The sequence below is a fragment of the Mirounga angustirostris genome, unplaced genomic scaffold (assembly GCF_029215605.1).
Source record: "Mirounga angustirostris isolate CCGP_5_RB_7025 unplaced genomic scaffold, mMirAng1.0.hap1 SCAF_17, whole genome shotgun sequence".
Lineage (NCBI taxonomy): Eukaryota > Metazoa > Chordata > Mammalia > Carnivora > Phocidae > Mirounga > Mirounga angustirostris.
The window spans coordinates 2373513-2398037 of NW_026991725.1; the positions used below are offsets into that span (position 1 = coordinate 2373513).

Genomic DNA, 24525 nt, shown 5'->3' on the forward strand with positions numbered 1-24525 from the left:
TGTATTTGCCAAAACAACCTAGTTTAGGAAAGGCTATCCAGGATGTTTGGAATTTTTATGTTACCAGCTCAGACTCTGAATTGAGTTAACAACAAAATGGACGGAAACTCTTTTTCTCCTTCAGCAGTCAGACTTCAAGGCAACCTCAACTCCGGGAACTCAGCCAGTTCTGGGGAAGTGAAGGAATCAAAGGCCTCTGAACAGTAAAAAAAAAAAAAAAAAAAAAAAAAAGTCTTTAGAACAGAGCTCAGTTTGGAGCCCAAGCTTTGGCCTCACTGCAAATTAAGAACAATGATTTGGTAAAACTTGTTTATCTCCCTTGCGCCAGCCCCAGGAGCAGTGGCCAGCAGGTTCCAAAGGCAGCTGGGAGGACAGTGGGGGGCCTGCCAGCTAACAGGAGCATTCAGGGGAAAGTCCACACCCCAACAGCCCAGGGTCGTTTAGTGTGGGGGCAGGGACGTCTCCTTTCCACAGCACCCTGAGTCGTCAAGCAAAATTGACAAGACACTTATATGTTGATCTGGAGAAAAAGGTGCTCCTAAGACATCTCAGGAAGGTTTCCATAAAACTGGCTAAAAAGCAATCATAAAACCAAACCAAGACCCCAACTCACAAGGGAAAGGATGAATTTCGGTTATCTGGAAGCTTCAGGGAGAGTGGAGAGCACCACAGGGTGAGTGCCTTGGCTGGCAGGAGGCGAGGGGTCGGTCTGGGCAACCCCCTTACTCCTCCGCCCCCCGAAATTAGCAGTGTTGGGCATGGGCATGAGCTTCCCCCTGGGAGCTGGCCCTTGGGCGGGCCTGGTACCCCAGGATCATAGATCCAATTGCACTTCCTGTCCTCCCCTGACGGAGCTTGCCCCCAGAGCCCAGTAGCTATTCTGTGCCCCCTCTGATCCTGGGGAGTGGGCATACCCAGAAAGAGTGGGTAAGTCAGGGCATTTACTGCCCCTACCACGAACGAGGCAAGGTTTGAAGCATGTGCCAGACACTATTTCATGTAGTCATCATGATTGTTATCTCCAGGAGACTGAGTCTCAGAGAGGTTGAGTTATCTGCCTAAGATCACACAGCCAGCTCGTGCCAGAGCTGAGAAGAGAACACAGCCTCGCCTATCTCCAGGGCCTGGGCTCTCTGCCCTTGACTCCCCAGCCTCGTCAGCCAGCTGATGGCAGGTTCTGCTGCTTGGAGCTTCCAAGGAGGACACGCCTGCTCGGGCCCAGCCTGGGCTTGACCTCACATTCTCTCTCACCCCCGGGGCTGTACTGACAGCAGAAAGGAGAATGCTTTCATTTCTCTTTCCCCAGATACCAGCTCTGACAGCTCCAATTTCTACTGTGATCACAGTGTTTTCTGAGTCAAGCAGGGTATAAGGAAAATCGCTCTTTCCCTGGAATAATTTATCATCTTGTTATTTCCATTAGCTGACTCTGTTTGAGCCTATTCCGTGCTGAGCTGTTTGAATTCCCAGCTTGGAAATCCCCGGGCCGGGCGGGAAACGCCGCTTCCCACTCTCGGAGCGGATGAAGGAGGTGCTGCTGTCAGGTGGGGGGACAGGGCGTGGGATACAGGGGGATGGGGCTGAGGATACAAACCAGGGCAGGGAGCGGGGAGGGCTTCTTGTTTCTTCTGCAGAGGTGAGTCCTGGTGGAGTTCTGCAGGGCCCTGCTGGCTGAGGGCTGGGGGTGGCGGAGACCTTCTGGGAGCCACCAAGGGAGGCAAAGCCACCGGCAGGAGTGGGGATGGTTCCAGAAAATGAGACCATGGCCCTGGACCAGGGCGCGGAGTGAGGCTGCTTGAGGAGGCTGCTTGCGGTTTTCCGCAAGGTGAGCATCCTCAGGAGACCATGGACGTAAGCACACCACTTAAGAGCAGGGGCCTCCGGTGCACGCCCTCGCTCCGCCCCCTGCTGGCTGTGTTATCTTGTGTCAACCGCTTACCGTCTCCCAACCTCAGTTTTTTCATCTGCAGAGTGGGAGGAATAATGTCGTCCTCCCAGTGTCGTGAGGACTAACGGAGGGGAAGTGTGTGAAGAGTGTCGTCTAGCCGCCAGCCGTGGTACGTGTGACCCAGATGTCAGCTGTTTATGGAGATGGGCTCTTCCCAACCGGCCTGGGAACTTTGCTGGTTTGGGCACTTGCATCCTGCATCCTGGGACGCCCCTTAGTTGTGGGGAGACTGGGATGGGCGGTCATGGTGGCTGTGGTCTCCACAGTCCTCAGGTCCGGGACAGGAGCCCTCAGAGCCCGCTCCAGTGCCCTGGGGAGGGCCAGAGCCTTTGCCCAGGTTCCTGCCTAATCCTGAGCATCAGCTCACTGGGGCTCTGAGATCTTGCTTTGGCTAACTCTCTGTTGGGGGGCGGGCTTCAGTTTCCATATTCAAGCTTTTGAACCACAGAGATTCAGATGTGAAATTCAGGCCCTTCTTCACCCAAATCCATCTGCATAAGCATCTGGGCATGCAGGTGACCCTGGGGACGGTCAGCGTGGGGTGAGGAGTGGCTTCTATTGCTGCGGGTATCCAAGGGCATCCAATGGGACATGGCACGCCACGTGCCACGTGCAGTCAGGGATGTCCCCATCTCTCTGGTTTCACTCTCTCACCTCTCTCCCTTCTCTGAAGACCTGTTCACTTCTGATATCTTTTGTGTGGCCTTGGTCCCCTGGTGAAGTGGGTTCTCGCGATCCTCTGTGATCAGCCTTTAAAAGTATTTTCCTAAACAAAGTTCCTCCCCAGGAGGACTTGCGGGGCCAACTACCCAGATATTAGCAGCTGTGCTTCATAGGGACTGGTGCTGAGTCATCCGTTTAGACTTGGAAAGCCCTAAGCATCGGGAAAGGCCACGTTTGGGCTCTGTTCCATCCCTCTCTGCCTCCCTCCCTCCATCCCCCGTCTGCCCACTCATCCACCTGCCAGGCTACGCATCTAGCAATCGGCAATATCTCTTGACAGCTAACCAGGGATGAATAAGACACTGCCTCTGCCTTGAAGGAGCGGGTGGGGTGGACGGACTCTAGGGAACCCAGCCCTGCCCACCCCATCTGGAAGCAGAGTCCCGGCTCTGTGCGGGGGGCAGAATGACAACTCTTAGCCTTCTGTTCCCTTTCCCTCCTGAACCGTGAATGAGCCTGGACAGAGAGGTGGAGAGATGGCAGTCAGAAGGCGGGAGGGAGTGAGGGAGAGGCTTCACTTGTCAGCGGCTCAGCAAGTACAGTCAGTCTTAAAATGTCCCCAAAGAGTGTCTGCTGAGAGGCAGGGGGTGAGCACGCTGAATTATTTCTCCAGTAATTGGCACTGGGGAAGCTGCCGACATCCTGGGGTCTCCTGGGAGCTCGCCTGTCTGGCTGAAGGCTAGTCCGGGTCTCCTGGGGCTCCTCCAGCTCCCACCCACCTCTCCCCTCCCCAGCTCCACGGTATTGATGGGGTGACCACGCTCTCCTTGGCCTTCTGCACAGGCAGCCCAGGGGTGCGGCTGGGTGCGTGCAGGTCGGAGCCCTGGCTGTCTGCGGTCTGGGCAAGGCCAGTGCGGGGTTTTCCTTTGGTCTCATCCCTCTCCTGTGTGGAAGAGCCTTTGCTGGCTCTTTGGATGAGCAGTTTGAACCAACTGGTCACGCAGTTTGTAAACAGTCGAATCTTTCTGTGTCTGTGTGCGCTAGTGTGAGCATGTGTGGGGTGTGTGTGTGTGTGGGGGGGTCTATCTCCCCTGGCAAGGGTTTCTGGCTGGTACCTGGAGCACCTCTCCCACAGCTGGGCCCTCCACCTGGTAGCCTCATGCTGGAGGCTTCTCCTCCCTCCCGAGAGGCAGAGTGCTTGGGTGGGCAGCCCGGGGGAAGGGATCGAGACAGGTCACTTTCTAGCCATCTCTGCCTCCTTCCTGCTGTGACCGAAGCAGAGAGAACAGGTCAAAGGGGAGCCCCTATGTTGGCAGCCCCCTGGGACTTCCTGTGCCCCCCCCACCCCAGGGAGCTCTGGGGGACACACTTAGAAACCTCTCTATTGAGTTCCATTCCCTGTCTCATAGATGGCGAGTGACAAAGGCAGAGGCCTGGCCGCAGGGCCAGGATGAGGACCTGTGTCCCACGTTCCCTGTCAGGGGCTCTGGCCTCCAGCCCAGGTGGAGAGTTTAAGGACTCTCTTCATCAGGCCTTGGTGGAGGATCTGGCCATACTTACAGAGTGTGCACCCAGGAAGAACATTCGAGCCAGCCACGACCAGCCACATAATTTGCAGGGCCCAGTGCAGAATGAGAATATGGACCCTTGTTCAAAATTATTAAGAATTTCAAGGGGGCGCCTGGGTGGCTCAGTTGGTTGTCTGCCTTCGGCTCAGGTCATGATCCCGGGGTCCTGGGGTCGAGTCCCACATCGGGCTCCTTGCTCTGCGGGGAGCCTGCTTCTCCCTCTGCCTGATGCTCCCCCTGCTTGTGCTCTCTCTGATAAATAAATAAAATCTTTTTTAAAAATCTGCTTTGAGAATTTCAATGCCATTTAACATCCCTGATCCTTGGTATGTGACTTGTTGCCTTTTTTCTTTTTTCCCTTAGAATTTTTAATCCTGGGATCCTGAAACTTTATGATAAGAAGGCTTGCTATAGTTCCTTAAATGGTTTTATTTTGAAGGATTTCAGACCTATAAAAATAATGCAAATATATGAGATATTACGATATAAATGTTGCAAAACCATCTATCCATCAGTGACATTAAAACATCACCAACACGTCGAAACCCCTCCTTAGCCGGCCCCCTCTTCTCGAGATGTGCCTGGAGATCTGTTGTTTACCCTTCCTGTGCATTTCTTTATTCTTTCGCTGCATAAAATATATGTTAATATGTCATTTCTCCCCGTTCTAAAATCTAGATATAGACGGTGTCATAAAGCATGTATTTTTCTGCCATCTGTTTCTTTGCCCGTGGCTGTTCATGAGAGTCATCTATGCTGAAAGTACCCACTCATTTCCACCAGCACATTCCATTGTTTGACTACACTGTATCAGCGCTTATGTAGCTATTCTTCTGTCGATGCTACGTAGGGGGTTTCCAGTTTTTGGCTAATAAAAAGGTACTGCTCTCAATGCTCTGTACACCTCTCCTGGAGCCCACTCGGAGGAGCTTCTGTATGAAAATGCTTCTTGCTTCTGCAAGCACATGGGAGTCATGTGTGGAGGTTTGCAGAATCCTAATGTCAAGGCTGAGCCCCAAATTGATGAAACCACAATCTCGGGGGGGGGGAGGGGAGGGTGTCGGGTATGATATGCTTGTAAAACCCCCCAGGTAATTCCGATGCCTGGCCAGTGGTGACTACCCCCGGCCCACACCGGTGGTACTCCGAGTGTGGTCCTCCAGCCAACAGCTGGTTACACGTACACTCGCAGCCCCTGGCCCAGGCCCCGCGAGCAAGAGCCTGTTTCAACAAGATCTCAGGTGATGGAGATAATTTCTCCAACAATTTTCTCCCCTTTATTTTGTTTCTTGGTTTGAAAGGCCTATGGGTCTTACCTTTGGGTTGTCCAATTTTCTTGACTTTTTCCTCATACGCTTACATCTCTTCTTGTGTTTTACTTCCTGGGAGATTCTTCTCTCACCTTCCATCCCTTCTAAGGCATTTTTATTTATTTTTTAAATTTGTTTTTTAAAGACTTTATTTATTTGACAGAGATAGAAAGAAAGCACAAGCAGGGGGAGGGGCAGAGGGAGAAGCAGGCTTCCCCGCTGAGCAGGGAGCCTGACGTGGGGCTCGACCCCAGGCCCCTGGGATCATGACCTGAGCTGAAGGCAGACGCCCAATGGACTGAGCCACCCAGGCGCCCCTCTAATGCATTTTTAAATTCTGCTATTATATTTTTAATTTTCAAGAGACTGGACACTTCCTTTTTACCTCTTTTTTTAAAAGTAACACTCTTGATTTCAGTTCAGGTCATGATCTCAGGGTCATGAGATTGAGCCCCCTGCATGGGCTTCTGTGTTCAGCACGGAGTCTGCTTGAGGATTCTCCCTCCCTCTCCCCTCACTGGTCCTCCTGCTCCATCTCTCTCTAAAATATATAAATAAATCTTTATTTAAAAAAAAAAGATTTTCCCTCTCCCCTCTGCCCCTCCCCCCACTTGCTTGCTTTCTCTTTCTCTCTCTCTATAACTAACTAACTAACATTCTTTTCCTGTTTCATGGGTGAATATCTTCGGAGGGTTGTTCCCTCACTCCTTTCTCCTGTGTCTTGGAACCTCTGTTTTTGGTTTGTTGGTTTAGGTCAACTGTTGGCGCCTTTGGCTGTTCCAGCTGAGTACCACACAGCGAAGCTACTAGAAATAGTACATGCGGGCAGGGCTTGTGGACAGGGGGCGGGGGGGGGGAGGGCCTCATGGTGGGGGGCGGGGTGGGAGACTGGGCAGAGAAGGGGGAATCACCAACCTTAGGATCTCTCAGTCTTCTCTCTTCAGTCAGTTCCCCAGTGACAGGCTGAATAACATCTTGCCTCGGGGGCAGGTGGATGGAGAATAAGCCAGCTGTTAGCCAGGGAGGGGGCAGAGGGTCTCTCCATTAACCACTGCCTTATTGCAGCCTTTGGCTGGGCTTGGGGTCCCCAGTACCAAATCCTTCTAGTTCACCCTTGGCCAGCAGTAAACCTGGGTCTACTAGGGTCTACCAGGGTCAGGGAAGGGCCGTGTGGGCTGCGAGGAGGGACCTGGGGATCTAACTTCTTCCCACCAATACTATTTTCATACCCATCCTAATTTCCGTATTAGGGACATCTGGCCCCTCCAAGTTCTGAGAATTTGGTGGGTTCTGCAAAGCAAATGGGCTTGTTCATGGCTGGCTTTCTCCCTTGGAGACATTTTGGGGAGCTAGGGAAGCTGACACTGAACGAGGTATACTCTTCTGTCTCCCAGTTTCCAGACCTCTCCTCTCCGCCGCCATCCCTCCCCTCTCTACGGCTTTGTAACTTATGCCATTTCATTCTTTCAGGTCATCCTAAAGGGGCTTGGGGGGGGCGCAGAGGAAATACAAATGTGTCCAGTCCACTGTATTGAACCACAAGCCCCTGTCCATTTTACAAGCATTTTCACACCTGTGCATAGAAGTTCGTACAATTCATTTTGATTATTTGCATGTATACTTAAATTTTTTTCTAAGCATAAATGGCCTTGTTTTTCCATTTAACATGAGGTTTGTGAGTTCTACCACACAGAGATTGAGCTCATTCCTTTCACCATGGCTTAGGGAGTGCTCCTGCGATCAACAGACTGCATTCTTTTCCATCCATTTCTCTATCGATGCATCTCAGAAACACAAGCGACTGTGGTCTTTGGACCAACACACTGGCTCAATGCAAATTCTAATCTTTATTGTTACAATTCTGAAGCATAACTTGTCACAGGGAAACAGTCAGTCTTTTTACCATCTGCCAGTGGCAAGGGCAAAAAGCCTAATGGTGGGGGCCTGAGAGCCCAGAGAGAAGGCCCTTCCAGGACCAGGTGTGGGGGACAGTGGGAGAGTGGCAGGATGGACAGATGAAGACACCAATACACACACACACACACACACACTCTCTCTCTCTCTCTCTCAATCTCTGTCTTCAGGGAAGGGTTTTCCAGAAGCATCTGCTCACACTCTGAATTAATTATTTTTCATGCCAAACCGAACTTACTGAAGAGAAGTGAATTAAAGGCTTAGGGGAGCCTTGTACCCCAGCTGGGGATGCAGCGGAACGCTGCTCTTCAATGAGTGAATTCATGGTATCCACCAGAGCCCCTCCTGGCTCCATAAGCTGGGGAGAGGCTGAGCAGAACCTGGGGAGGCTGTCACAGGGGTTCCAAGAAACCCAAGCAAGGGCCAGGTTTTGACAACAGCTCCTGAGCCAGTCTCGAGCAAGGGGAGGATGCTGCTCTGGCTTTCAGAGCCCTCGGCAGAGGGAAGGGAGGACGAGCTACTCATCCCGCACATTCTAGGACCCACTGCTTATCTCTAGGGGCCAAGCTCAGCTTTGAAGGGCAATGCTCAGGGTTGGGTTCTTCTTCCATTAATCCAAATATGGAGAAAGCCCAGCCCAGTGCCCTCCAGAACTGCAGTGCATATGGGAGCGCCCCATAATGTGGGTCTGCAGGCTTTTCTGGCCCAACCCAAGACAAGAGCAAACTTAAAATGAACATGGAGGTGGACTGGGGGAGGGTGCGGGGGAGGGACAATAAATAAAGGTCATGGCTGAGTGGGATGGCTGTGGTGGGGGCTGGAGGGAGGGCTCCCAGGAGAGAAGGGGCAGAAAGGCACTGAGTGGGGGGAAGGAGACTCAGCCCCCCAAACATTGGTTTGTTGAGTCAGAGGTCACGTCCAACCAGCTGAGGGCTCCAGATTGCTTGCTCACCAGACCCTCCCAGTTTTCTTTCTCTCTCAAACTCTTCCACTGGAAAGTCTGCTCCATGCACCAAACGTGTCTCTGCCAGGGCAGGCAAACGGGGCCTTAGGAGGCCGTGTCAGCAGCGGGGAATTGCCCAGGTGTGCCTTTTGCCTTTAGGGGATAGGGAAAAAAAAAGCCACTATAGGGTGAGCAGAGGCGGGGTCCCTCCCCAGCGACAGCCTGAACTTTGGGAATGGTGTGGGAATAGAAAACTTCCCTCAGCTTGTTTCATAAGCCCTGGGACCCCTTCTATGCACTGGGCCACATGGCCTCTCCTGTTACCGGATATTTGCTGAAGACCTACTTAGGGTTGGCACTCCACAAGAATGTTGCACTTCACCCTCCCCCCAACCCACAAGGAACACAGTGTGGTCCCCATTTTAGCAATAATGGAACTGGGTGCAGAGACTTCAAATATTAGGTTGAATCATATTGATGCCAATATCTGACTATTTTTGATCTATAAAAAGGCAATTTCACATGGTTGAATCTGATGGTTTGCCCAAGTTCACATGTCTGTGGGTGGCAGGGCTGGGATTAAAACATGGTTGATTCCAAACTGTCCCCTGAGGGGGATTTCAGGAAGCCAGAAGTGGGGGAGAGGATCCACTCCACATACACGGCCACAGGGCCTCCCTCTCCCAGAGACCTGCTCACCCGTGGCCTCTCAAATGCTCTGCCCTGCAGCTTCTTGGCACCATCGAGGCAGGAGAAAGGGGAGGAGGGAAGACAAAGAGTGGGTGAGAGCTCCCACAAGGCTTCCCTGTGGGGGGGCTGCCAGCACACAAAGCCTACTGGTGGGGGGTGGGGGTCAGCTGCTGTGCTGATCCATGCATGCGCCGCATGCCCACAGGCCCTGGCCCAGAGATGCCAAGTCCAGCTGGGGCTTCTTTCTTGAAGGAGACTGGGGGCAGAACTGAGGTCCTTCACCCTGACAACCCCCATTGCATGATGCTCCCAAGTTGGCCAGGTAGGGACAGTGGGCACAGCAGGGTGGAGCTTGGGTTCTTGCCCTTGGTTTCCACACCCATCAAAAGGGGTAAGAAGCCTCCCATCTACTGCTCCAATAGAACGCAGGTGGCCCTCAGAGGTGCGAGGGCAGGCGAGGCTCCATGCAGCCAGCTGCAGTGGTCCTGGATTCTCCCGCTGATTCAGGTCTGGGCTGTTCTGGGTGAGTTGATGCGGCTTCTTCAGCCACATGGTAGGTGGTGGTAGGTAGGTGACCTTTCTGAAGGCCAAGGACTGTCTCCTACCTGCTCGGGCTGAGCACACAGTTGGGCTTGGTGAGGACTGGGTGGCCTGGCGCAGTAGGTACTCTTGAAACAGGAGTTACTAAGGCTACTGGAGATGGGATGCTTTGAAAGATGACATGTTTCACAAAGCAGAGGTTGGTAAGAACCATCATTATGATTACTAAGAATGGATGGGGTGGTTCCCATGATTATCTGGGGTCTCTCTCTCTATTCATTGCAGGCAGGGGTGGGGTCTGGCTCACATCGGATCCCCCAGTGCCCGGCACAGCACTCAGTAAACAGAATTGCAAACATCACTAGCACTCTCCAGTTTGGGCGGATTGAGTGAGGGAAGAGGACCATGGGGAAGCAGAAGAGGGAGAGCTGGGTGGGTTAGAAGGGCAGCTTGGTACTCACCGGGGCTCTTTGGGTCTTGCCAGGGTGGGGTGCCCGGCTGCGGGTCTGCAGAGCTGGTCCTGGTCTCACTGGCCAGGCTGTTCTGGCTCCCCATGAGGTGGCTGGGCCAGCGGGTGGGGCCCATCTTGGGGGACTCCATGCTGCCACCTGCAAGAGACCATGTGTGGGCTCTTTGGACCTTGAACTGAGACAAGGATGATCTCAGCCTGATAAGGAGCTGATCTAAAATCTTCTCATTTGGGGGGCGTCTGGGTGGCTCAGTTGAGCGTCTGACTCTTGATCTCAGCTCAGGTCTCGATCTCACGGTCTTGAGTTCGAGCCTCGTGTTGGGCTCCACGCTGAGCATGGTCTACTTAAAAATAAACAGATAGCGGGGTGCCTGGGTGGCTCAGTCGTTAAGCGTCTGCCTTTGGCTCAGGTCATGATCCGGGGGTCCTGGGATCAAGCCCTGCATCGGGCTTCCTGCTCCGCGGGAAGCCTGCTTCTCCCTCTCCCACTCCCCCTGCTTGCGTTCCCTCTCTCGCTGTGTCTCTCTGTCAAATAAATAAATAAAATCTAAAAATAAATAAATCAATATATTGAAAAAAAAATAAACAGATAGATAAGAAAATAAAATCTTCTCACTTGGAACTGTAGTAGGTATCTACGGGATTGTCTGCTCAGAGCCCCTTACCTGCTGCCCCCACATGGCTGCCATGTTCTCAAGAGATCCTACCCTCTGAGCAATGCTCACTGGTCTAGGATATATGAAGGTCACTGCATAGGCCTTCAAGTCAGTTCAGTAAAGAACAAGTCACCAACATGAAAACCATCAACGAGGAGGGGTTTTTCCTGCCTTCACAGAATGAGGGAGAAGGGTGTATATCTCCATTAACCCAATGAAATTTTTAAAAATGTTTATTTAGGTAGTCTCTACGCCAATGTGGGGCTTGAACTTGACCCTGAGATCAGGAGTCACATGCTCTATGGACTGAGCCAGCCAGGTGCCCCAATGTGTTTTTTTTTTTAAGATTTTATTTATTTGAGAGAGAGAGCACGAGTGAGAGAGAGCATGAGTGTAGGGTGGAGGGGTGGAGGGAGAGGGAGAAGCCGACTCCCCAATGAGCACGGAGCCTGACAAGGGGCTCGATCCCAGGAGCCTGAGATCATGAGCCAAAGGCAGACGCCCAATTGACTGAGCCCCCAGGTGCCCCCCCATGGGGTTATTTTTAAAAGATTTTAGTTATTTATTTGAGAGAGAAAGAATGAGAGAGAGAGAGAGAGCACATGAAAGGGGGGAGAGTCAGAGGGAGAAGCAGACTCCCCGCCCAGCAGGGAGCCCAATGCGGACTCGATCCCGGGACTCCAGGATCATGACCTGAGCCAAAGGCAGACGCCTAACCAACTGAGCCACCCAGGCACCCTCCCAATGGGGTTATTAATTGCTGCCTTTATTTATTAACTAAGGAATCTTTCCTCAGGTATAGCTGTTACTGAGCCGAGCTGAGCCAAGAGTGCAGAGGCAGGGCCTGAAATACTGGCTCCATCTTTTCCTATCTCCCACACCCCCCTGGTCATAGCTGAGAGCTGGTGTGAGGGAGGGTTCAAGAGCTCTGTGGGGAGCAGGGGGGCATGTAAAAGCTGCCCTGGAAACCAAGGCAGGCAGGTGAATTTCCTTTATACTTTTCTAAGAATCCTTAGGCTGAGAGGCCTAACAGATCATCTAGTCCAGAAACCCGTGTCATGTCCTGCGTGGTCTCCACCTACTGATACTGACCACTTGGAAAACTGTGCTGAGAAGGATTCTGAGGCCACGTCAGGCTCTGTGGGAGAGTACTGCGATCAGCTTGTAATGTCTGCCATGGGCACAGGAGTGGGAGCGGAAGTACGTGTGCCAGGCAGTTGCCATCTCTGATCTAGCCTGAACTGCCATCCCCACCGGGAATTCCTTCCGTGTCAGCTCCGGCAGATCACCCCGCCTTGGTCCCAGAACAGCACCCCGAGGTATGTCCTTCCAGGCCGGGATAGTTATTATAAAGCTCTCTGCTTATGCACTAAAATCAGCCTCCCTGAAATGTTTTTCAAATACCCCAGTTCTAACCTCTGGAGTAACTGAATGATTTGGTCCTTTTCCCAGGAAGGCCCTTTGTGTGTTTAAAGGAAAGAAAAATGTGCCCCCAGGCCTTCTCTGCACCAGCCTCCAGGTCCCGTTAACTCTCATCCATAAGACAAGGTCACAGAGGAGAGCTCAAACTCTAAGACACTTTGGGGGACCACCTGCTCCATCCCATCTGTGCTAAATAGAGGGAAAGAGAGGCCCAAGAGGTCAAGGTATGTATTCAGGGCCCCACCATGGTTTCACGGAAGAGCTGAGCAAGCCCAAGGAACTTCCTACCTGACGTTCACAGTTCTCATCATTCACGAGACAAAATCTCATCCAGGGGATGCTCACAGGGAGCCTCAGGAGGAATTCCAGGTGTGCAGGCAGGTGCGCTAGATCTGCCCTCCCCCCTCCACCCCTGCACATCCATCTGGGCCTCCTTTCTGTCCCACTCTGCAGTGGTGCTAATGCTTAGCACCCCTCCCCCTCCCGTCAACACCAGCTGGGGAGCCACAATTGGAGGAAGCAGCCACGCCATCTGCACGGGGTGTGTGTGGGGGGGCGGGCCCTTCGGGAACAAGCAGCATCCTTGCTCTGCTTACCTGCCTCCCCATAGGGCTTGGCACCTTTGGGCTCCCTGACCCCCGTCAGAAGAAGCCTGTCCTCCAGGCTAGAGGAGCTGAGATCCGAGTCACTGTCACTGTCACTGGAAACCACTGGAAAGAAAAGACACCAGCACCGGAGGTTACCCCTACCAGTCACTACCAGCAGGCATGTGGGATAGAGGGGCTGGGGCAGGCCTCCCCTCTGCCGGAACAAAGCGGCTGATTACCCCCTTGGGTGCAGGACAACTGTTCTGAGGCTGGCACCTGGCAATGCTCAGGGTGCGAGGCAATGCCGTTTTACCTTGGAACAAGGCACATCACAGGTACAAAATTTCCGGTCCTCGCCAACCCTTATAAAGCACTCCAGGCACTTGACATGTGCTAGCTCGCTGAAGCTTCAGAACAACCCTGGCAGACAGGGTTGCGCTCATTTTACAGGTGAGGAAGCCAAGGCACTTGCCCGAGGTGGTAAGTGGGAGGGCTGGGGGTACCCACCGCGGCAGACTGGCTCTACACCCCGTGTCTGCAACCACTCTGATTTTACTGGAAGAAACAAACTGGGAGCCAGCAGGCCTGGGCGCTCATCCCAGTTCATCCAGTCATGTGCAGTGGGGCCTTGTGAATGCAGATGGGAGCCAGACTGATAGGGTTGGAGTCCCAGGAGAGGGGAGGACAGGGAGCTCTCCTGGTGAACACCCGCTGTGGTAGAAACCTTCTTTTCTGGACTAAACGGGACCTATATTTGGCTGGTGGGTCAACAGTGGGAGTCATAACACAGGATATATTCATAGATTAAACATTCTGTTTTAACTGTCAGCATAGAAATGTACATCCATTCACCCATGTTTTCATGGAGGGCTTGGGTGTTGCTTGAGATCAGGCCCACAGGGTCTTTCATGTCTAAGCTGCGTCCATATTGCCGTGTCTGTGATCCCCAGGGGCAGGGTCTCTAAACTGGAGCACAGCTTAGAGACGCAAGCAAAGTGGGATGAGTGGAGGATCCTTCTCTGCTTTTCCATTTCTTTCTCCTGCTTTTTACAGTTGTCCTGCCCACACCTGATTCAATAGCTTTTTTAAGCAAGTGGCTTCTCTCAAGACTTTCGGAAGTGCTGGTTTTAATGAAAACAACTCTGTCCTTCCTGGCTCTTTTCATCAGTTTACGTAACATTTAATTAAGTGATGTCACTCTAATACCAAGTACGACAGCACAGGACGGTCTGGGATCACGGGTAAGCAGCTCTCAAAGGGGACTGATTCGGTGGATGGGGTGTGCATCCGTGTGCCTTGCCGGGGAGTGCAAAGTGCCGGGTCCTGAGGGAGGGGAGGAGCTGTTGGGCACTCTGCCCGGCACGGGGCCAGCCGCCCAGACAGCACTACTACCCATCAGCCCCGTGCCCCAGGGACCCGTGGGGGTGGCAGACGAGATCGGAAATCCAATCAATCTATGCCAAGGGTGGCTAAGCTAAGAGGCTTCAAGTGATGGGCCAGGCCCCTCGTGGAGCAGTGTGCAGAGGAGGATCCGGAGCCAGCGTCGGAGCTCTGCAGGAAGGAGAGTCTGGTCAGGTAGGGAAATCCACTGGGGTACAGGAGCAACAGGGGCAGGACCCAGGCCACGGAGCTTCTACCTCAATCTAGGGCCTTCTGGAAAGTCTTTGTGCCTTCAGCCTGTGTCACCTTTCAGCAAAGGGAGTCACAGGTCACAGAACTTGGCAACCAGAGGGATGGAGCTGGCCATCCGTTCCAGCTCTAGGAGATTCTCCACCCTGTGCTTCCATAGCAGAACGTCTGGTACCACACAGGGCGCTTGGGGAAGAAGCCCTGATGACAGCTTGGCTCTTCTCTCTCCCTCAGGCCCACTTCCCACCAGCTTTGCCTCCTAAGTGGTTCTCCAATCAGTGGCCTCCTCACCATGGCCGCAGCCCCTGCTTAGCTCAAGACCTCAGTGTCTCCAGGCTGGACTCCTTCAATAGCTTCCCACCCGGGCCCCACCTGTGGGCACCTCTCACTGCACAGAGGGGAATGCTCCAGCTAACACACAAATCCTAGCCTACCCTTTATTTATTTGAGAGAGCGCGAGCACAAGCTTGGGAGCGGCAGAGGGAGATTCCCCGCTGAGCAAGGAGTCTTGATCCCAGGACCCTGAGATCATGACCTGAGCAGAAGGCAGACACTGAACCCACTGAGCCACCCAGGCACCTCCATCCTGCACAATCTTACCCAGGCTTCTCCATACGGCTGGGTTCTTACCAAACTGCTGGTCAGTATCTCCTCCAGCAACTCACTTCCTACTGCCCAGAATGCCCTGCCACGGCTCTTCTCCTGGCTTTTTGTTTATTGATTTATTTTTTAAGTAATTTCTACACCCAACGTGGGGCTTGAACTCAACCCCGAGGTCAAGAGCTGCACGCTGTACTGACTGAGCCAGCCAGGTGCCCCTCTCCTGGCTCCTTTTGGACATCTCCTCCAGGGAGCCTTCCCTATCACCTGCACCTGGCTGGCTGATGCCCTATGCATTCTGCTACAGCCACTCTCTGCTTTCAGAGTGTGTGTGTGTGTGTGCCCTCCCCCCAGCAAACTGCCGGGCTCCTGGGGGGCAGGGGCCAAAGCGCACCACTAATGAGGCTGGCGCACTTCTCCTGCACAGCCTGACCCACGTGGGTGGGGCGACAGTGATGTTAACGTGATTGTTCCCAGCTTTTCCTTCCTCTAGCTGCTCAAGGATTTTGCCTTTTCTGCTCTCTTTTCCTCCTGGCCTTCTGGAAAGAGTTCTGCTTTGGCTTTGTGGGCTTTTGTGATGTAGAATCAATAGGAGCTGGGAATTCAGAGGGGCTCAGGTCCATATGCCCCTTCATAGTATCTGAGAAGTGCAAAGGCCTGATTTATTTTGCAATTGCTTTGCAGGTCCCAGACGGGTTTCTTTGATTATGAGTCAACTGACTGGACCTCACGGGTGTTGGTTTTATAAGCATTTACATATTTTGACTCACTTGGGGACTAAGCACCAATCCTGGGGGTCCCCGACAAACGGTGTGGGAGGTGGGCAGGAGGCAGCGAGCAGCTCCCTGGGTCTCCCCTGGGGCAGCTGCAAAGAAATCAGGGAGGGTGGTGCACCCCCACAGCAGGGGGTCTGGCAGCCTGTTAAGCAGAACAGAGTCCCTGAGGGGAGCTGGGATTGATCTCCAACTGGCTTCCCCGCGTCTCCAGCAGAGATGCTTATGCACAATGTAGTCATTCTTTCGTCTCCCCTATGTTCAGTCTTCCTTCTTCCTTCCATATGCAGGATCCTCATAATTCTGGGGCCAGAGGGGAGGGGGCCTGGGGCTAAGGGCAGGGGGAGTGGGGGTGGGGGACAGGCAGCTCCCCAGGGCTGAAACAATGCCTGTGTCCTTGCGCACTACTGTGCAGGTGACTAAGGCTGCAAAATACCAAGAGCTCCAAAGGAGCCGATGGGAGAGGGTGTCCCGGGGACTCAGGTTACGGTGGCAAAAGCTCGTTTATCCTGCTCCTTCCCCCTCCTCTCTGGCCCGTCATCTGTCACCATGCGCAGTGTTGGGTCACGCAGGTCCCAGAGTGACCTTAAATTGCAAGAAGACTGTGCCATGTTGCACCGGGAGAACAGCTTTTGTTGTGAGGAGCAGGTCTTGTCCCAAGCGTCCCAAACTTGGAGGCCAAGTTCTGGCACCATGCTGTCTAGTCCCCACGTGCCTAGGTTGTGCAAGTTCCAGAAAAAAATAAGCCCTCCCCGAGTTAGGCAACTTAGGCGGTTGACTTGTTCTTTATCTCCTTTTACAGACCCCAAATGCCCACAGCCACACAAAGGGGGAACAGTTCCAGATGACAACTGAGCTCACAAAGGTGTCACAGGGCAGAGAACCAGCCAACCGACAAGACTCATCCCCTTGGCCTGTGCCTCCCTCCCTTGCCCGAGCATCCCTGCTCATTGTGTCTGTGACTCTGAGCTGGGGCCAGGCCTCAGCTTAGAGGTCTTTGTAGTGCAAACCCAATCCCATTCTAATCCACTGTAATAAGCTCTACTTGAAAGAAAGAAGCCGGCAGTGTCCATGCCTGGCCTTGGCATTTACTGTCAGTGGGGAAGAAACACACCAAGAAGACCCTGCTGAGAATGTCCCTGGGCAGGACCCAGGGCAAACACCATTTTCTCCGGCAGCAATGGAAGAAGTTTTTCTTCTTCCTCCCCCTCCGACTGTCACCATAAAACCCACATCTTGGCTAATTTGCCATTCGATTGCCAATTGCCACCTTTCTTGTCGCCCAGCAGCTGTGATCGTGAATCTTCCAGGTCTATTAAAGAAGCTTTGAGGCTCATCAATCTTTTGGCCCTTGCTCTTCCATCCTCAACAAAACACTGTGTGTATCTGAAGGCTGATTTCTCCCTTCTAATTCCCCCCAAGACAGTCTAGGATGGCTTAGTGATGAGTGCTTGTATTCAGCCCACGCCTGATTTTGCAGATCGAAGATGGGAAAACACTGGGGAGAAGACTGTCCCACTCATCTTCCCAAGGAGGAGGAGTCACCAAATGGACTCACCTGGGCTCTGCCAGGAGGGAGGAGGGGGCGCCTCCCCCACCCCAGCGGCCTGAGACCCGGGACCCCTTGCTTGGGGAGCTGGCATCCCTGAGACTTTCCCATCATGCCCCAGAAGGGCTGCCCCACTCTGCTCAGCTCTCCTCCTCAGCAGCGGCTAGCCCCAGCGCCAGCCATGCCCACTTCTCTGGGGAGAGGCCAGCTTTTCTTTTTTTTTTTCCCTGGCTCACTCTTAGATGGGTTTGCAATTTGACTGTCACCATGGAAACTCAAGAGTTTTGGTACATGAAGGTGGGGGGAAGTCTTCCCTTTTGGAAAGTCTCTCCTGACTGCCTCAAAGGACACATGTAGCAGCTGCCGTCCTGTGAAGACACCTTGCCTGGGATGGTCCAGGTGACAGGCAGGATGCTGGCCACTTGACCTCACAGCACTGCATTGGGATTCGGGGGGACCTAGCTCCCGGCTCTTCTCTGCCACCACCTGTCTTTGTGACCCTGGGCATCTCTCAGGGCTTTATCACACACAGAGAGACCAATCTGGACAGCTACTCGGCCTGAACCCTAGGATTCAACCTCAGGTTGGCTCTGTTTCATCAGCGGAGAGTGCCCGGGGTCCCTCTCTGGCTGAGAGGTGGGGAGATGTGACTTCTGGGCCACAACATCTGCCTGCTGGCGCAAGGACAGCCCGTGAGCCTGGGAGGCTTCCAAAGCCCCCAGAAACGATGGGAATTAGAGAGGAAGAGAGATATTTTCAGCAAACATTCTGCCAAGGCAAGGCAGATGGTGGAAAATTTTGCATACTAAAACCAAAATAAATTTTTTTTTAATGTAAAGGGAAGATGATAAAGCCCCAGGGAATGCATAGACATCCCCAATTAGCCTTACCCTGCCTACCAGGCTGCAGAGGGCAGTGGCAGAATTGTCCCCACTGGGACAGGTGAGGGCTGTCTCACCTGCAGAGAGGGCCAGGCCTGCAGCCTGAAATCCCACTGAGACGCCTCCCAAGTCTGAGGCTCTGTTTGATGGTTGCAGGGGGGAGGTATGGGGTGGTGAAGGGGCACTGGCTCTGCTGGATCCTTTTCTGGGTTGTTGTGAGCATCCTCGAGGAAACTCAGGTGGTGTCTGGCACATGGGAGGAGCTTTTTGCTTGAGGGGCTCCTCCTGAACTCATGGCCCACACCACGAGGTGCAGGGCTGGCTTCTGGGGTCACAGCATTTGATGCCAGGGCCAACCTCACAGGGGCGGGCTTGCCTTCTCTGGGGGGCGTGGATTCCTAGGTTGTGCTGGAGGCACGAGATGGCTTCAGGGGCCATTTGCAGCCTGAGCTGGGATTTGAGCTGAGGTCTAGCTCCTGCTGAGACCTCTGCTCTTTCCTCCCCTCCCAGCAGGCAGGGCACCCGGCAGTCTGGCCTCGTCCTCCCCTCTGAGCTCTGCTCCCTCGGAGTCTTCCCCTCCAGGCGGGCCAGTTCCTCCTCAGTATCCCCAACACACCCTTTCTGGGTTTTTCTCCAGGCCTTTCCCGCCAGAGGCAGGTGCTGCAACGTGAGAGACTTCTAGCTCCCTCCCCACATCCGGGGTCTGGCCCTGGCTCTGCCTTGGACACTCCTGGGCAGAGACCTTCATCTCCCCGAGCCTCAATCTGCTCATATGTGAAACACAAACAGGAGCAACCCCAAGGCAATAAGATCAAGTAGTACAAAAGGCACTGCAAGTTCAAAATGCTATGCAGAGGGGCGCCTGGGTGGCTCAGTCGTTAAGCGTCTACCTTCAGCTCAGGTCATGATCCCAGGGTCCTGGGATGGAGCCCCGCATTGGGCTGCCTGCTCCGCGGGAAGCCTGCTTCTCCCTCTCCCACTCCCCCTGCTTGTGTTCCCTCTCTCGCTGTGTCTCTGTCAAATAAATAAATAAAATCTTAAAAAAAAAAATGCTATGCAGGCCTGTAAATATTTTTAAAAATTCGATTCCAGTTCATCCTCCAGGAACCCATCTAAATTGTGCCTCTACCAAAAAGTGTCTCCAGCCTCCGGGGAAAGAGTGATGGGAGACAGGCCCTTCCTCGATCTCCCCATGACTGCTGGGGCAGCTCTTCTGGCCCCTCACACACCGCCAGGCATTGCATTTTTTTCCCTATGAATGCCTGCCTTGATTTCCCCAGCTGTCCCAGGAACCACTTGAGGGCGGGGCCCTGTCTCAATCTGCATCTGGTTCCTTTCCTTGGCCCCCAGCACTGAGCTTTGGGTCAAGCAGGCACTCAGGAAATACCTGCTTTCTGGAAATATCTCCCCAGGAGAGGACACAGCAGTGAACAGAGACAGCTGGACTGGACGGTGGTCAGCAAGGGGGTGGCGAGCCAGCTCCATCTCCAGAAGGGGTGGACCCAGCAGGCGCCTCCTCGTGGCCTCCTCCCCCTTGCAGGACACTCAAGTGGGACAAGTCAGGCTGCTGGTGGCCTCAGCCTGAGCCAGAGACAGATGGGGGGAGGGGCGGTCAGAGGCTGGTTGTCACAGATATGGGGTGGGTGGGCCCTGGGGGGGAAGTAGTGGGGGGGGGGCTGATGCACTGTTCACACAGAACCTGCTCTTCTTTCAAATCCAAGGCCAGACCAGAGGAACAGGTGCTTCCTTTGTTTGGGAAACTCCTTCCAAGGCCTGAACAAGGAGATGGGTGGCCTCAAGGCCAGGGGAACCTGTCCTCACAGGGATGGATCCTGGGAAGCCTGAGGGGGCAGAGCCTGCCTCCCTCCTTCCTGGACCCCGGAGTCAGGAGATCTGGGTGACCTTTGCTTGCCAACCGCCTGACAGCCCTGAGCTTTATTTCCTCAATGGTGAGGTGGAGATATCACAGGACAACCTCAGAAGGGCGGGGTGACCATGTGGCAGGCACCCAGGGGGGCCTTCTTCCTTGGTCTCCCTTTCGGGCGGCCACCAAGGACATCAGCAGGGACAGCACAGACCAGGTTGGGAATTCAGAGTTTGGGGAGTGGAGAGTTTCCTGTGCTTGTTCACTCCTTCACCACTGATTTAATTAACTCCTTCCTTTGGGCTCACAGACAGACAGGAGGCGCTGGATAATGAAGACGAATCCTCAAATCAATAGTGATGTGGTCGCCAGCATTGAAATCCTGTAGTCCTGCCCTTGTTGGAGGAGCTCCAGATAGAACAGGAGGTGGATGGATGTAAGATAAGAACAGCTTCCTCCAGAGAGAACGTGATACTCTCAAGGGGAGGCAGAGAATGTTCAGGGAGACGGGAAGTCAGGGAGGGCTTCTTGGAAAAGGTGGAATTTAAAAACGGGCACAATTTAGACAGAAACGCTGGGATAGAAATTCTGGGGCCAGTGTGTGTCTTGCATTCCTGATAGAGAACAGGAAGGGCAAAGGCCAGGTGGTGGGCTTCTCTGGGGCCCGACAGCCCCGCTGGCTCAAAAGGAAGGCTCCAGGCTCAGGCACTGAGGGGATGAGGTATGCTTGGATGTGCTCTGCACTATTTCTCTCTGGCAAGTTATTGCTGATTTATAGCAGAGATGAAACAAAGTGAGTGAACATCTCCTGCCTTTGCTGGGATGCAAAATGTGCCTTGGTTCTGTCATTGACCATAGCTCTCGCTCCTTCCGTCTCTGTGGGTCTCTGGGCCTTCGTCTTTTGTGTCTTTGTGCCTCTTTTTTTGCCGATATTTAAAAAAAATCTCTTGCCTTTGCTTCCCTCGTCTTTCTTTCCTGTCTTGTGTATCTTGTATGCCTTTGTGTTCTGGGTCTTCCTGGGGTTTTCTCTTGGTTCCTCTTTCTGTTTTTGGTCAGGTTCTCTCTCTCCAATCTTACCTCTCAGCATCTCTCTCCTTCCCAGGCCTCTCTGTCCCATTCCCTCAGGGTCAGCCTTCCTGGCTTCTGGGTTCATACCTGCCGTTCCCCCACCTGGGCAGAGGCTCAGGGCCATGGGGTCTGTGCTCAGAACCTGGATGTGGGGGATGGGCTGCCAGGTCTACCTGAACCCCAGGTGGACCCAGAGGCAAGTGAGGCCGGAGAGGCCTGGCCCCCCTGTCCTGTATGGAGATCTGGGCAGACGGACTCTCCTATCCTTGCTGTGGCTCCGGGGCCAGCAGTGGGGAGTGAGCTCAGCCTATGTGCCAGGCCGGCCTTCACCTATGACAAACGGGGGGCCGCAGGAGAGAGCTGAGGAGTTGAGCAGAGCTGGCACTGCTATCTCCTTGGGCTTTACTGGCGTTGGACAGGGCAGGCAGGCCCGGGTTTATTCACTTCACCCAGGCCCCTAGAGGCTGAGAAATCTAGAGTGGGCAGAACAGAGTTGTAGGTTTCCACACTGAGACGGGTGAGCGGCTAGAGAGGGTGTGCTTCACGGCACAGGGTGGAGCCCGGCCCTGGCCCGGCTCCTGCTGAGAGTTCTGCACACACAATTAACTGAAGCCAGAGGCTGGCTCGGGGGGCTGGACCCTGCTTCCCGGTGTTGGCTCAGATGGGGTGGGAGTGGGGACAAGGAGGCCCAACACCTTGCCTTGCAGCTGGAATCATCCAATCAACTGAGGCTGTCAGTGGGCTTAAACCAATGAGAATGGACAGCCATACCCCTGACCTCTGTGGTGTGGCTAATGGCGGCCTTCTGCTCTTGGGAAATCAATCCCCAAGCCAAGGAGGATGCCCAGGACTGCAGGGGGTGCTGCTGGGGCAGGGGTGGGGCGCAGCAGTGGGGGCGACACAGCTCTCTGAAGCTTCAGGCTTCTGTTCTGGGGATGCCCCCCTCCCCCTTCCCACACACTGGCATCGGGCTAGCGTTTGGCTTCATCAAGGGCTCCGAAGGTCAGAGCAAATTAGTATGCATGGGTTTCTCTTTCAAAACACAGCCGCACAAGACTTCCCTGAGATTTAGGGAAAGGGCAGTTTCCTGAACGCCAAGGGGCTCTTTCTGTCCACACGGAGATTATGACGCAAGTTATCCGACCTCTTGGCGCCCCACTTTAACATGGGACCACAGAAGTACACCGCTCACCCTGCCCGGGTCGTCAGGGGACACCATGAAACAAGGAACGCACCGCGCCTGGCACAGCCTGCAGCGAGCACCCATGCAAGCCTCGGCAGCGACCATCCTTGATTTTATCCGGCCACTCGGCACGGAGGCCGCCTCGTTCACCTGCACAGACCTACAAGCCAACGGTCCCCAGGCCTTCAGGGCGTGCAGGAATGGCGGCCACACGAGAAGACTGCCAACTGACTGGCGGCGGGGGTTTGCCCCGGTACGGCCCACAGGGGCTCCGGCAACTGAGCGCCATCCCCACCTGCGGAGAAGGCAGCCATTCAGTTCCCCAAATGGCTGGTGGGAGCCCCAGACAGCAGACCTACCCCATGCACACTCGAATCAGGAGCTTCCAGGGTACTGCGACGAACCCGCACAGCCTTCTCAGACGTTGGAAGATGGCGTCTCCCACCCTCCTCTCTAAACCTTCCCGGCTCCTGCGCGCGCCTGCGTGCGTGCTTGCGTGCGCATGCGTGCGAGCTTGCGGGCGCGTGCGCACAGCGGGCAGGGCCAGTGCTCAGATGGGGCTGGTCTCTGCAGCAGGGGCAGCCTCCGTGTATGATCTGTGAGCTACTTCACCACCTGCCAGAAATTTCTCCAGAAAGTTCCCTTCCCTTGGATTTGGAACTGTAAGATATGAAAGCTGGAAGAGAACAGACTCTGTCCCGGCCCCCTCATCTCCATCCTACTCCTGGGGCAACCAGAGCCCAGAGAAGAAGAAGGACGTCCAAAAACTAGTTTCCCTAGCCTGGGGTCAGGATCGGGAGTGGAGAGGCACAGATGTGACACGGCCAGGCTCTGCCTTCCACTGGTCAGCCGACAGGGTCAGTGGGTGAGGTGGGCTGGACGTGATATTTATTTTGATATATTTATCATGATATATCTGGATATGAGTATTTATTTCCGCAGAGAAGTATGCCTACTTTTGTTGCAACAGATGTTCCTGTTGGTCTAATCCCTAGTGTCTCTCTCTTTTCACAGGGATGTGGAAACAAGAACTATTTCATTTTCTTCTTAATAACCCTGTAAGGGTGACGATCAGAGTGGCAAGAGGCAACAGGGAAGGGTGGGGACTGGGGCAAACCTGAGACTGTGTGCCCAGTGTGAAGAGGGAAGCTGCTACTTAGCCTGTTCAATTTGTCCAGGGAGGGGGCAGTATTGGCAGACTTTCTGATGTTCAAAAAAGCAGCCAGAATTCCATCTTTTTAAGAAATCTCCACATTAAAAAAAAAGTTGTTGGTGAACTTAAAGCACTAAGCCAGATCGAGTTGCAACCTCTAACATGGGCAAATGTCCAACCATTGGAGGACAGATGGAATCCCACTTCGCAACATGGAAGCCCTCCTGCTCTGCCATCCTCTGCTTCCTTCTCCAAGCCTCCGCCAGCCTGGCCCCCTGCATATAACACACCCTCCCAGCTGCTCAGAAGGCTGAAGGGAGTTCATGTGCCACGTCCGGGCCAACGTGACAGAAATGGCAAGTCCAGAGTCTGGCTGGGGACACACTGGGAGGTGAGTAGGGAGTGGGAGAGGGCAGCTGAGCGCTCTGAGGAGCTTCCAAAACGTTAATTTCTTAGGAACAGAGAAAGAAGGAAGGTGGCATAGCAACAGCTGGCTCTGGGCAGTGAGCAATCCTGTATGAAAATAAAACATTTTACAATCCACAACCGTGGCTCATTAAGAATGAATGGATCTACGGGTATAAATAGCACGCTGCGTTAAGAAGTCAGGAAACAGCATATGGGTTTGATGGAAAAACGGCTGCCACTGAACTGCTGATTAGCTCTGTCGGCTGCAGCTCTGCACTAACGAGACAGAGGTCTGTGGTTCCAAGCTTTCGTGGCCCATGTGGATTTCTCTATCTTGGGCCATAGCATGAATCCCCATCTCCCCAGCTCCCTGATCACAATATGGGGGCAAACTCTGGACACACGGGAACAAGTCTATATTGAATTTCCCTCAGTTTCTAAAGCATAGTATCCTCACTATAATAGTCAGCCTTTGCTTGAATGCTCCCAGTGACAGGGAACTCACTACCATATCAGATACAAAACATCCAATTCTGTGGCTACTGAACAAGAGATACAAAGTTCCCCTTTTCTGTCCCAGCCCTGCTTTGAGGAAAAGCAGCCCCAACTAGCCATGCCATTTATTCTATCTGATGGGATACAGGCTAGATGCAAAAAGGAAAGCCTGGATAGGAATGGGTTGAGCCAATCACCTCCTCCCCGAGTGC

General features: G+C 53.7%; 1 protein-coding gene and 1 long non-coding RNA gene across 5 annotated transcripts in view; one reads left to right on the forward strand and one right to left on the reverse strand.

Moving 5' to 3' along the window:
* The first annotated feature begins 1610 nt into the window (after positions 1-1610).
* Positions 1611-19160, forward strand: LOC123854383 (uncharacterized). Of its 4 annotated transcripts, none has more exons than XR_010408331.1 (7): positions 1611-2057; positions 9242-9559; positions 11709-12020; positions 12154-12347; positions 12734-13160; positions 13764-13951; positions 16515-19160. It is a non-coding gene; the product is annotated as an uncharacterized LOC123854383 (long non-coding RNA). The 4 variants fall into 4 exon arrangements; XR_010408330.1 differs by lacking the exon at positions 9242-9559 and adding an exon at positions 14123-14285; XR_010408329.1 differs by lacking the exon at positions 9242-9559 and having other exon boundaries at positions 13764-14285.
* The window catches only part of RPH3AL (rabphilin 3A like (without C2 domains)), a 147325-nt gene continuing 130117 nt past the window's right edge, over positions 7318-24525 (reverse strand). Inside the window, 4 exon segments of the mRNA XM_045889588.3 lie at positions 7318-8499; positions 10038-10067; positions 10069-10184; positions 12720-12833. Coding sequence (XP_045745544.1) covers positions 8452-8499; positions 10038-10067; positions 10069-10184; positions 12720-12833 — 308 coding nt within the window. The 3' untranslated portion in view covers positions 7318-8451.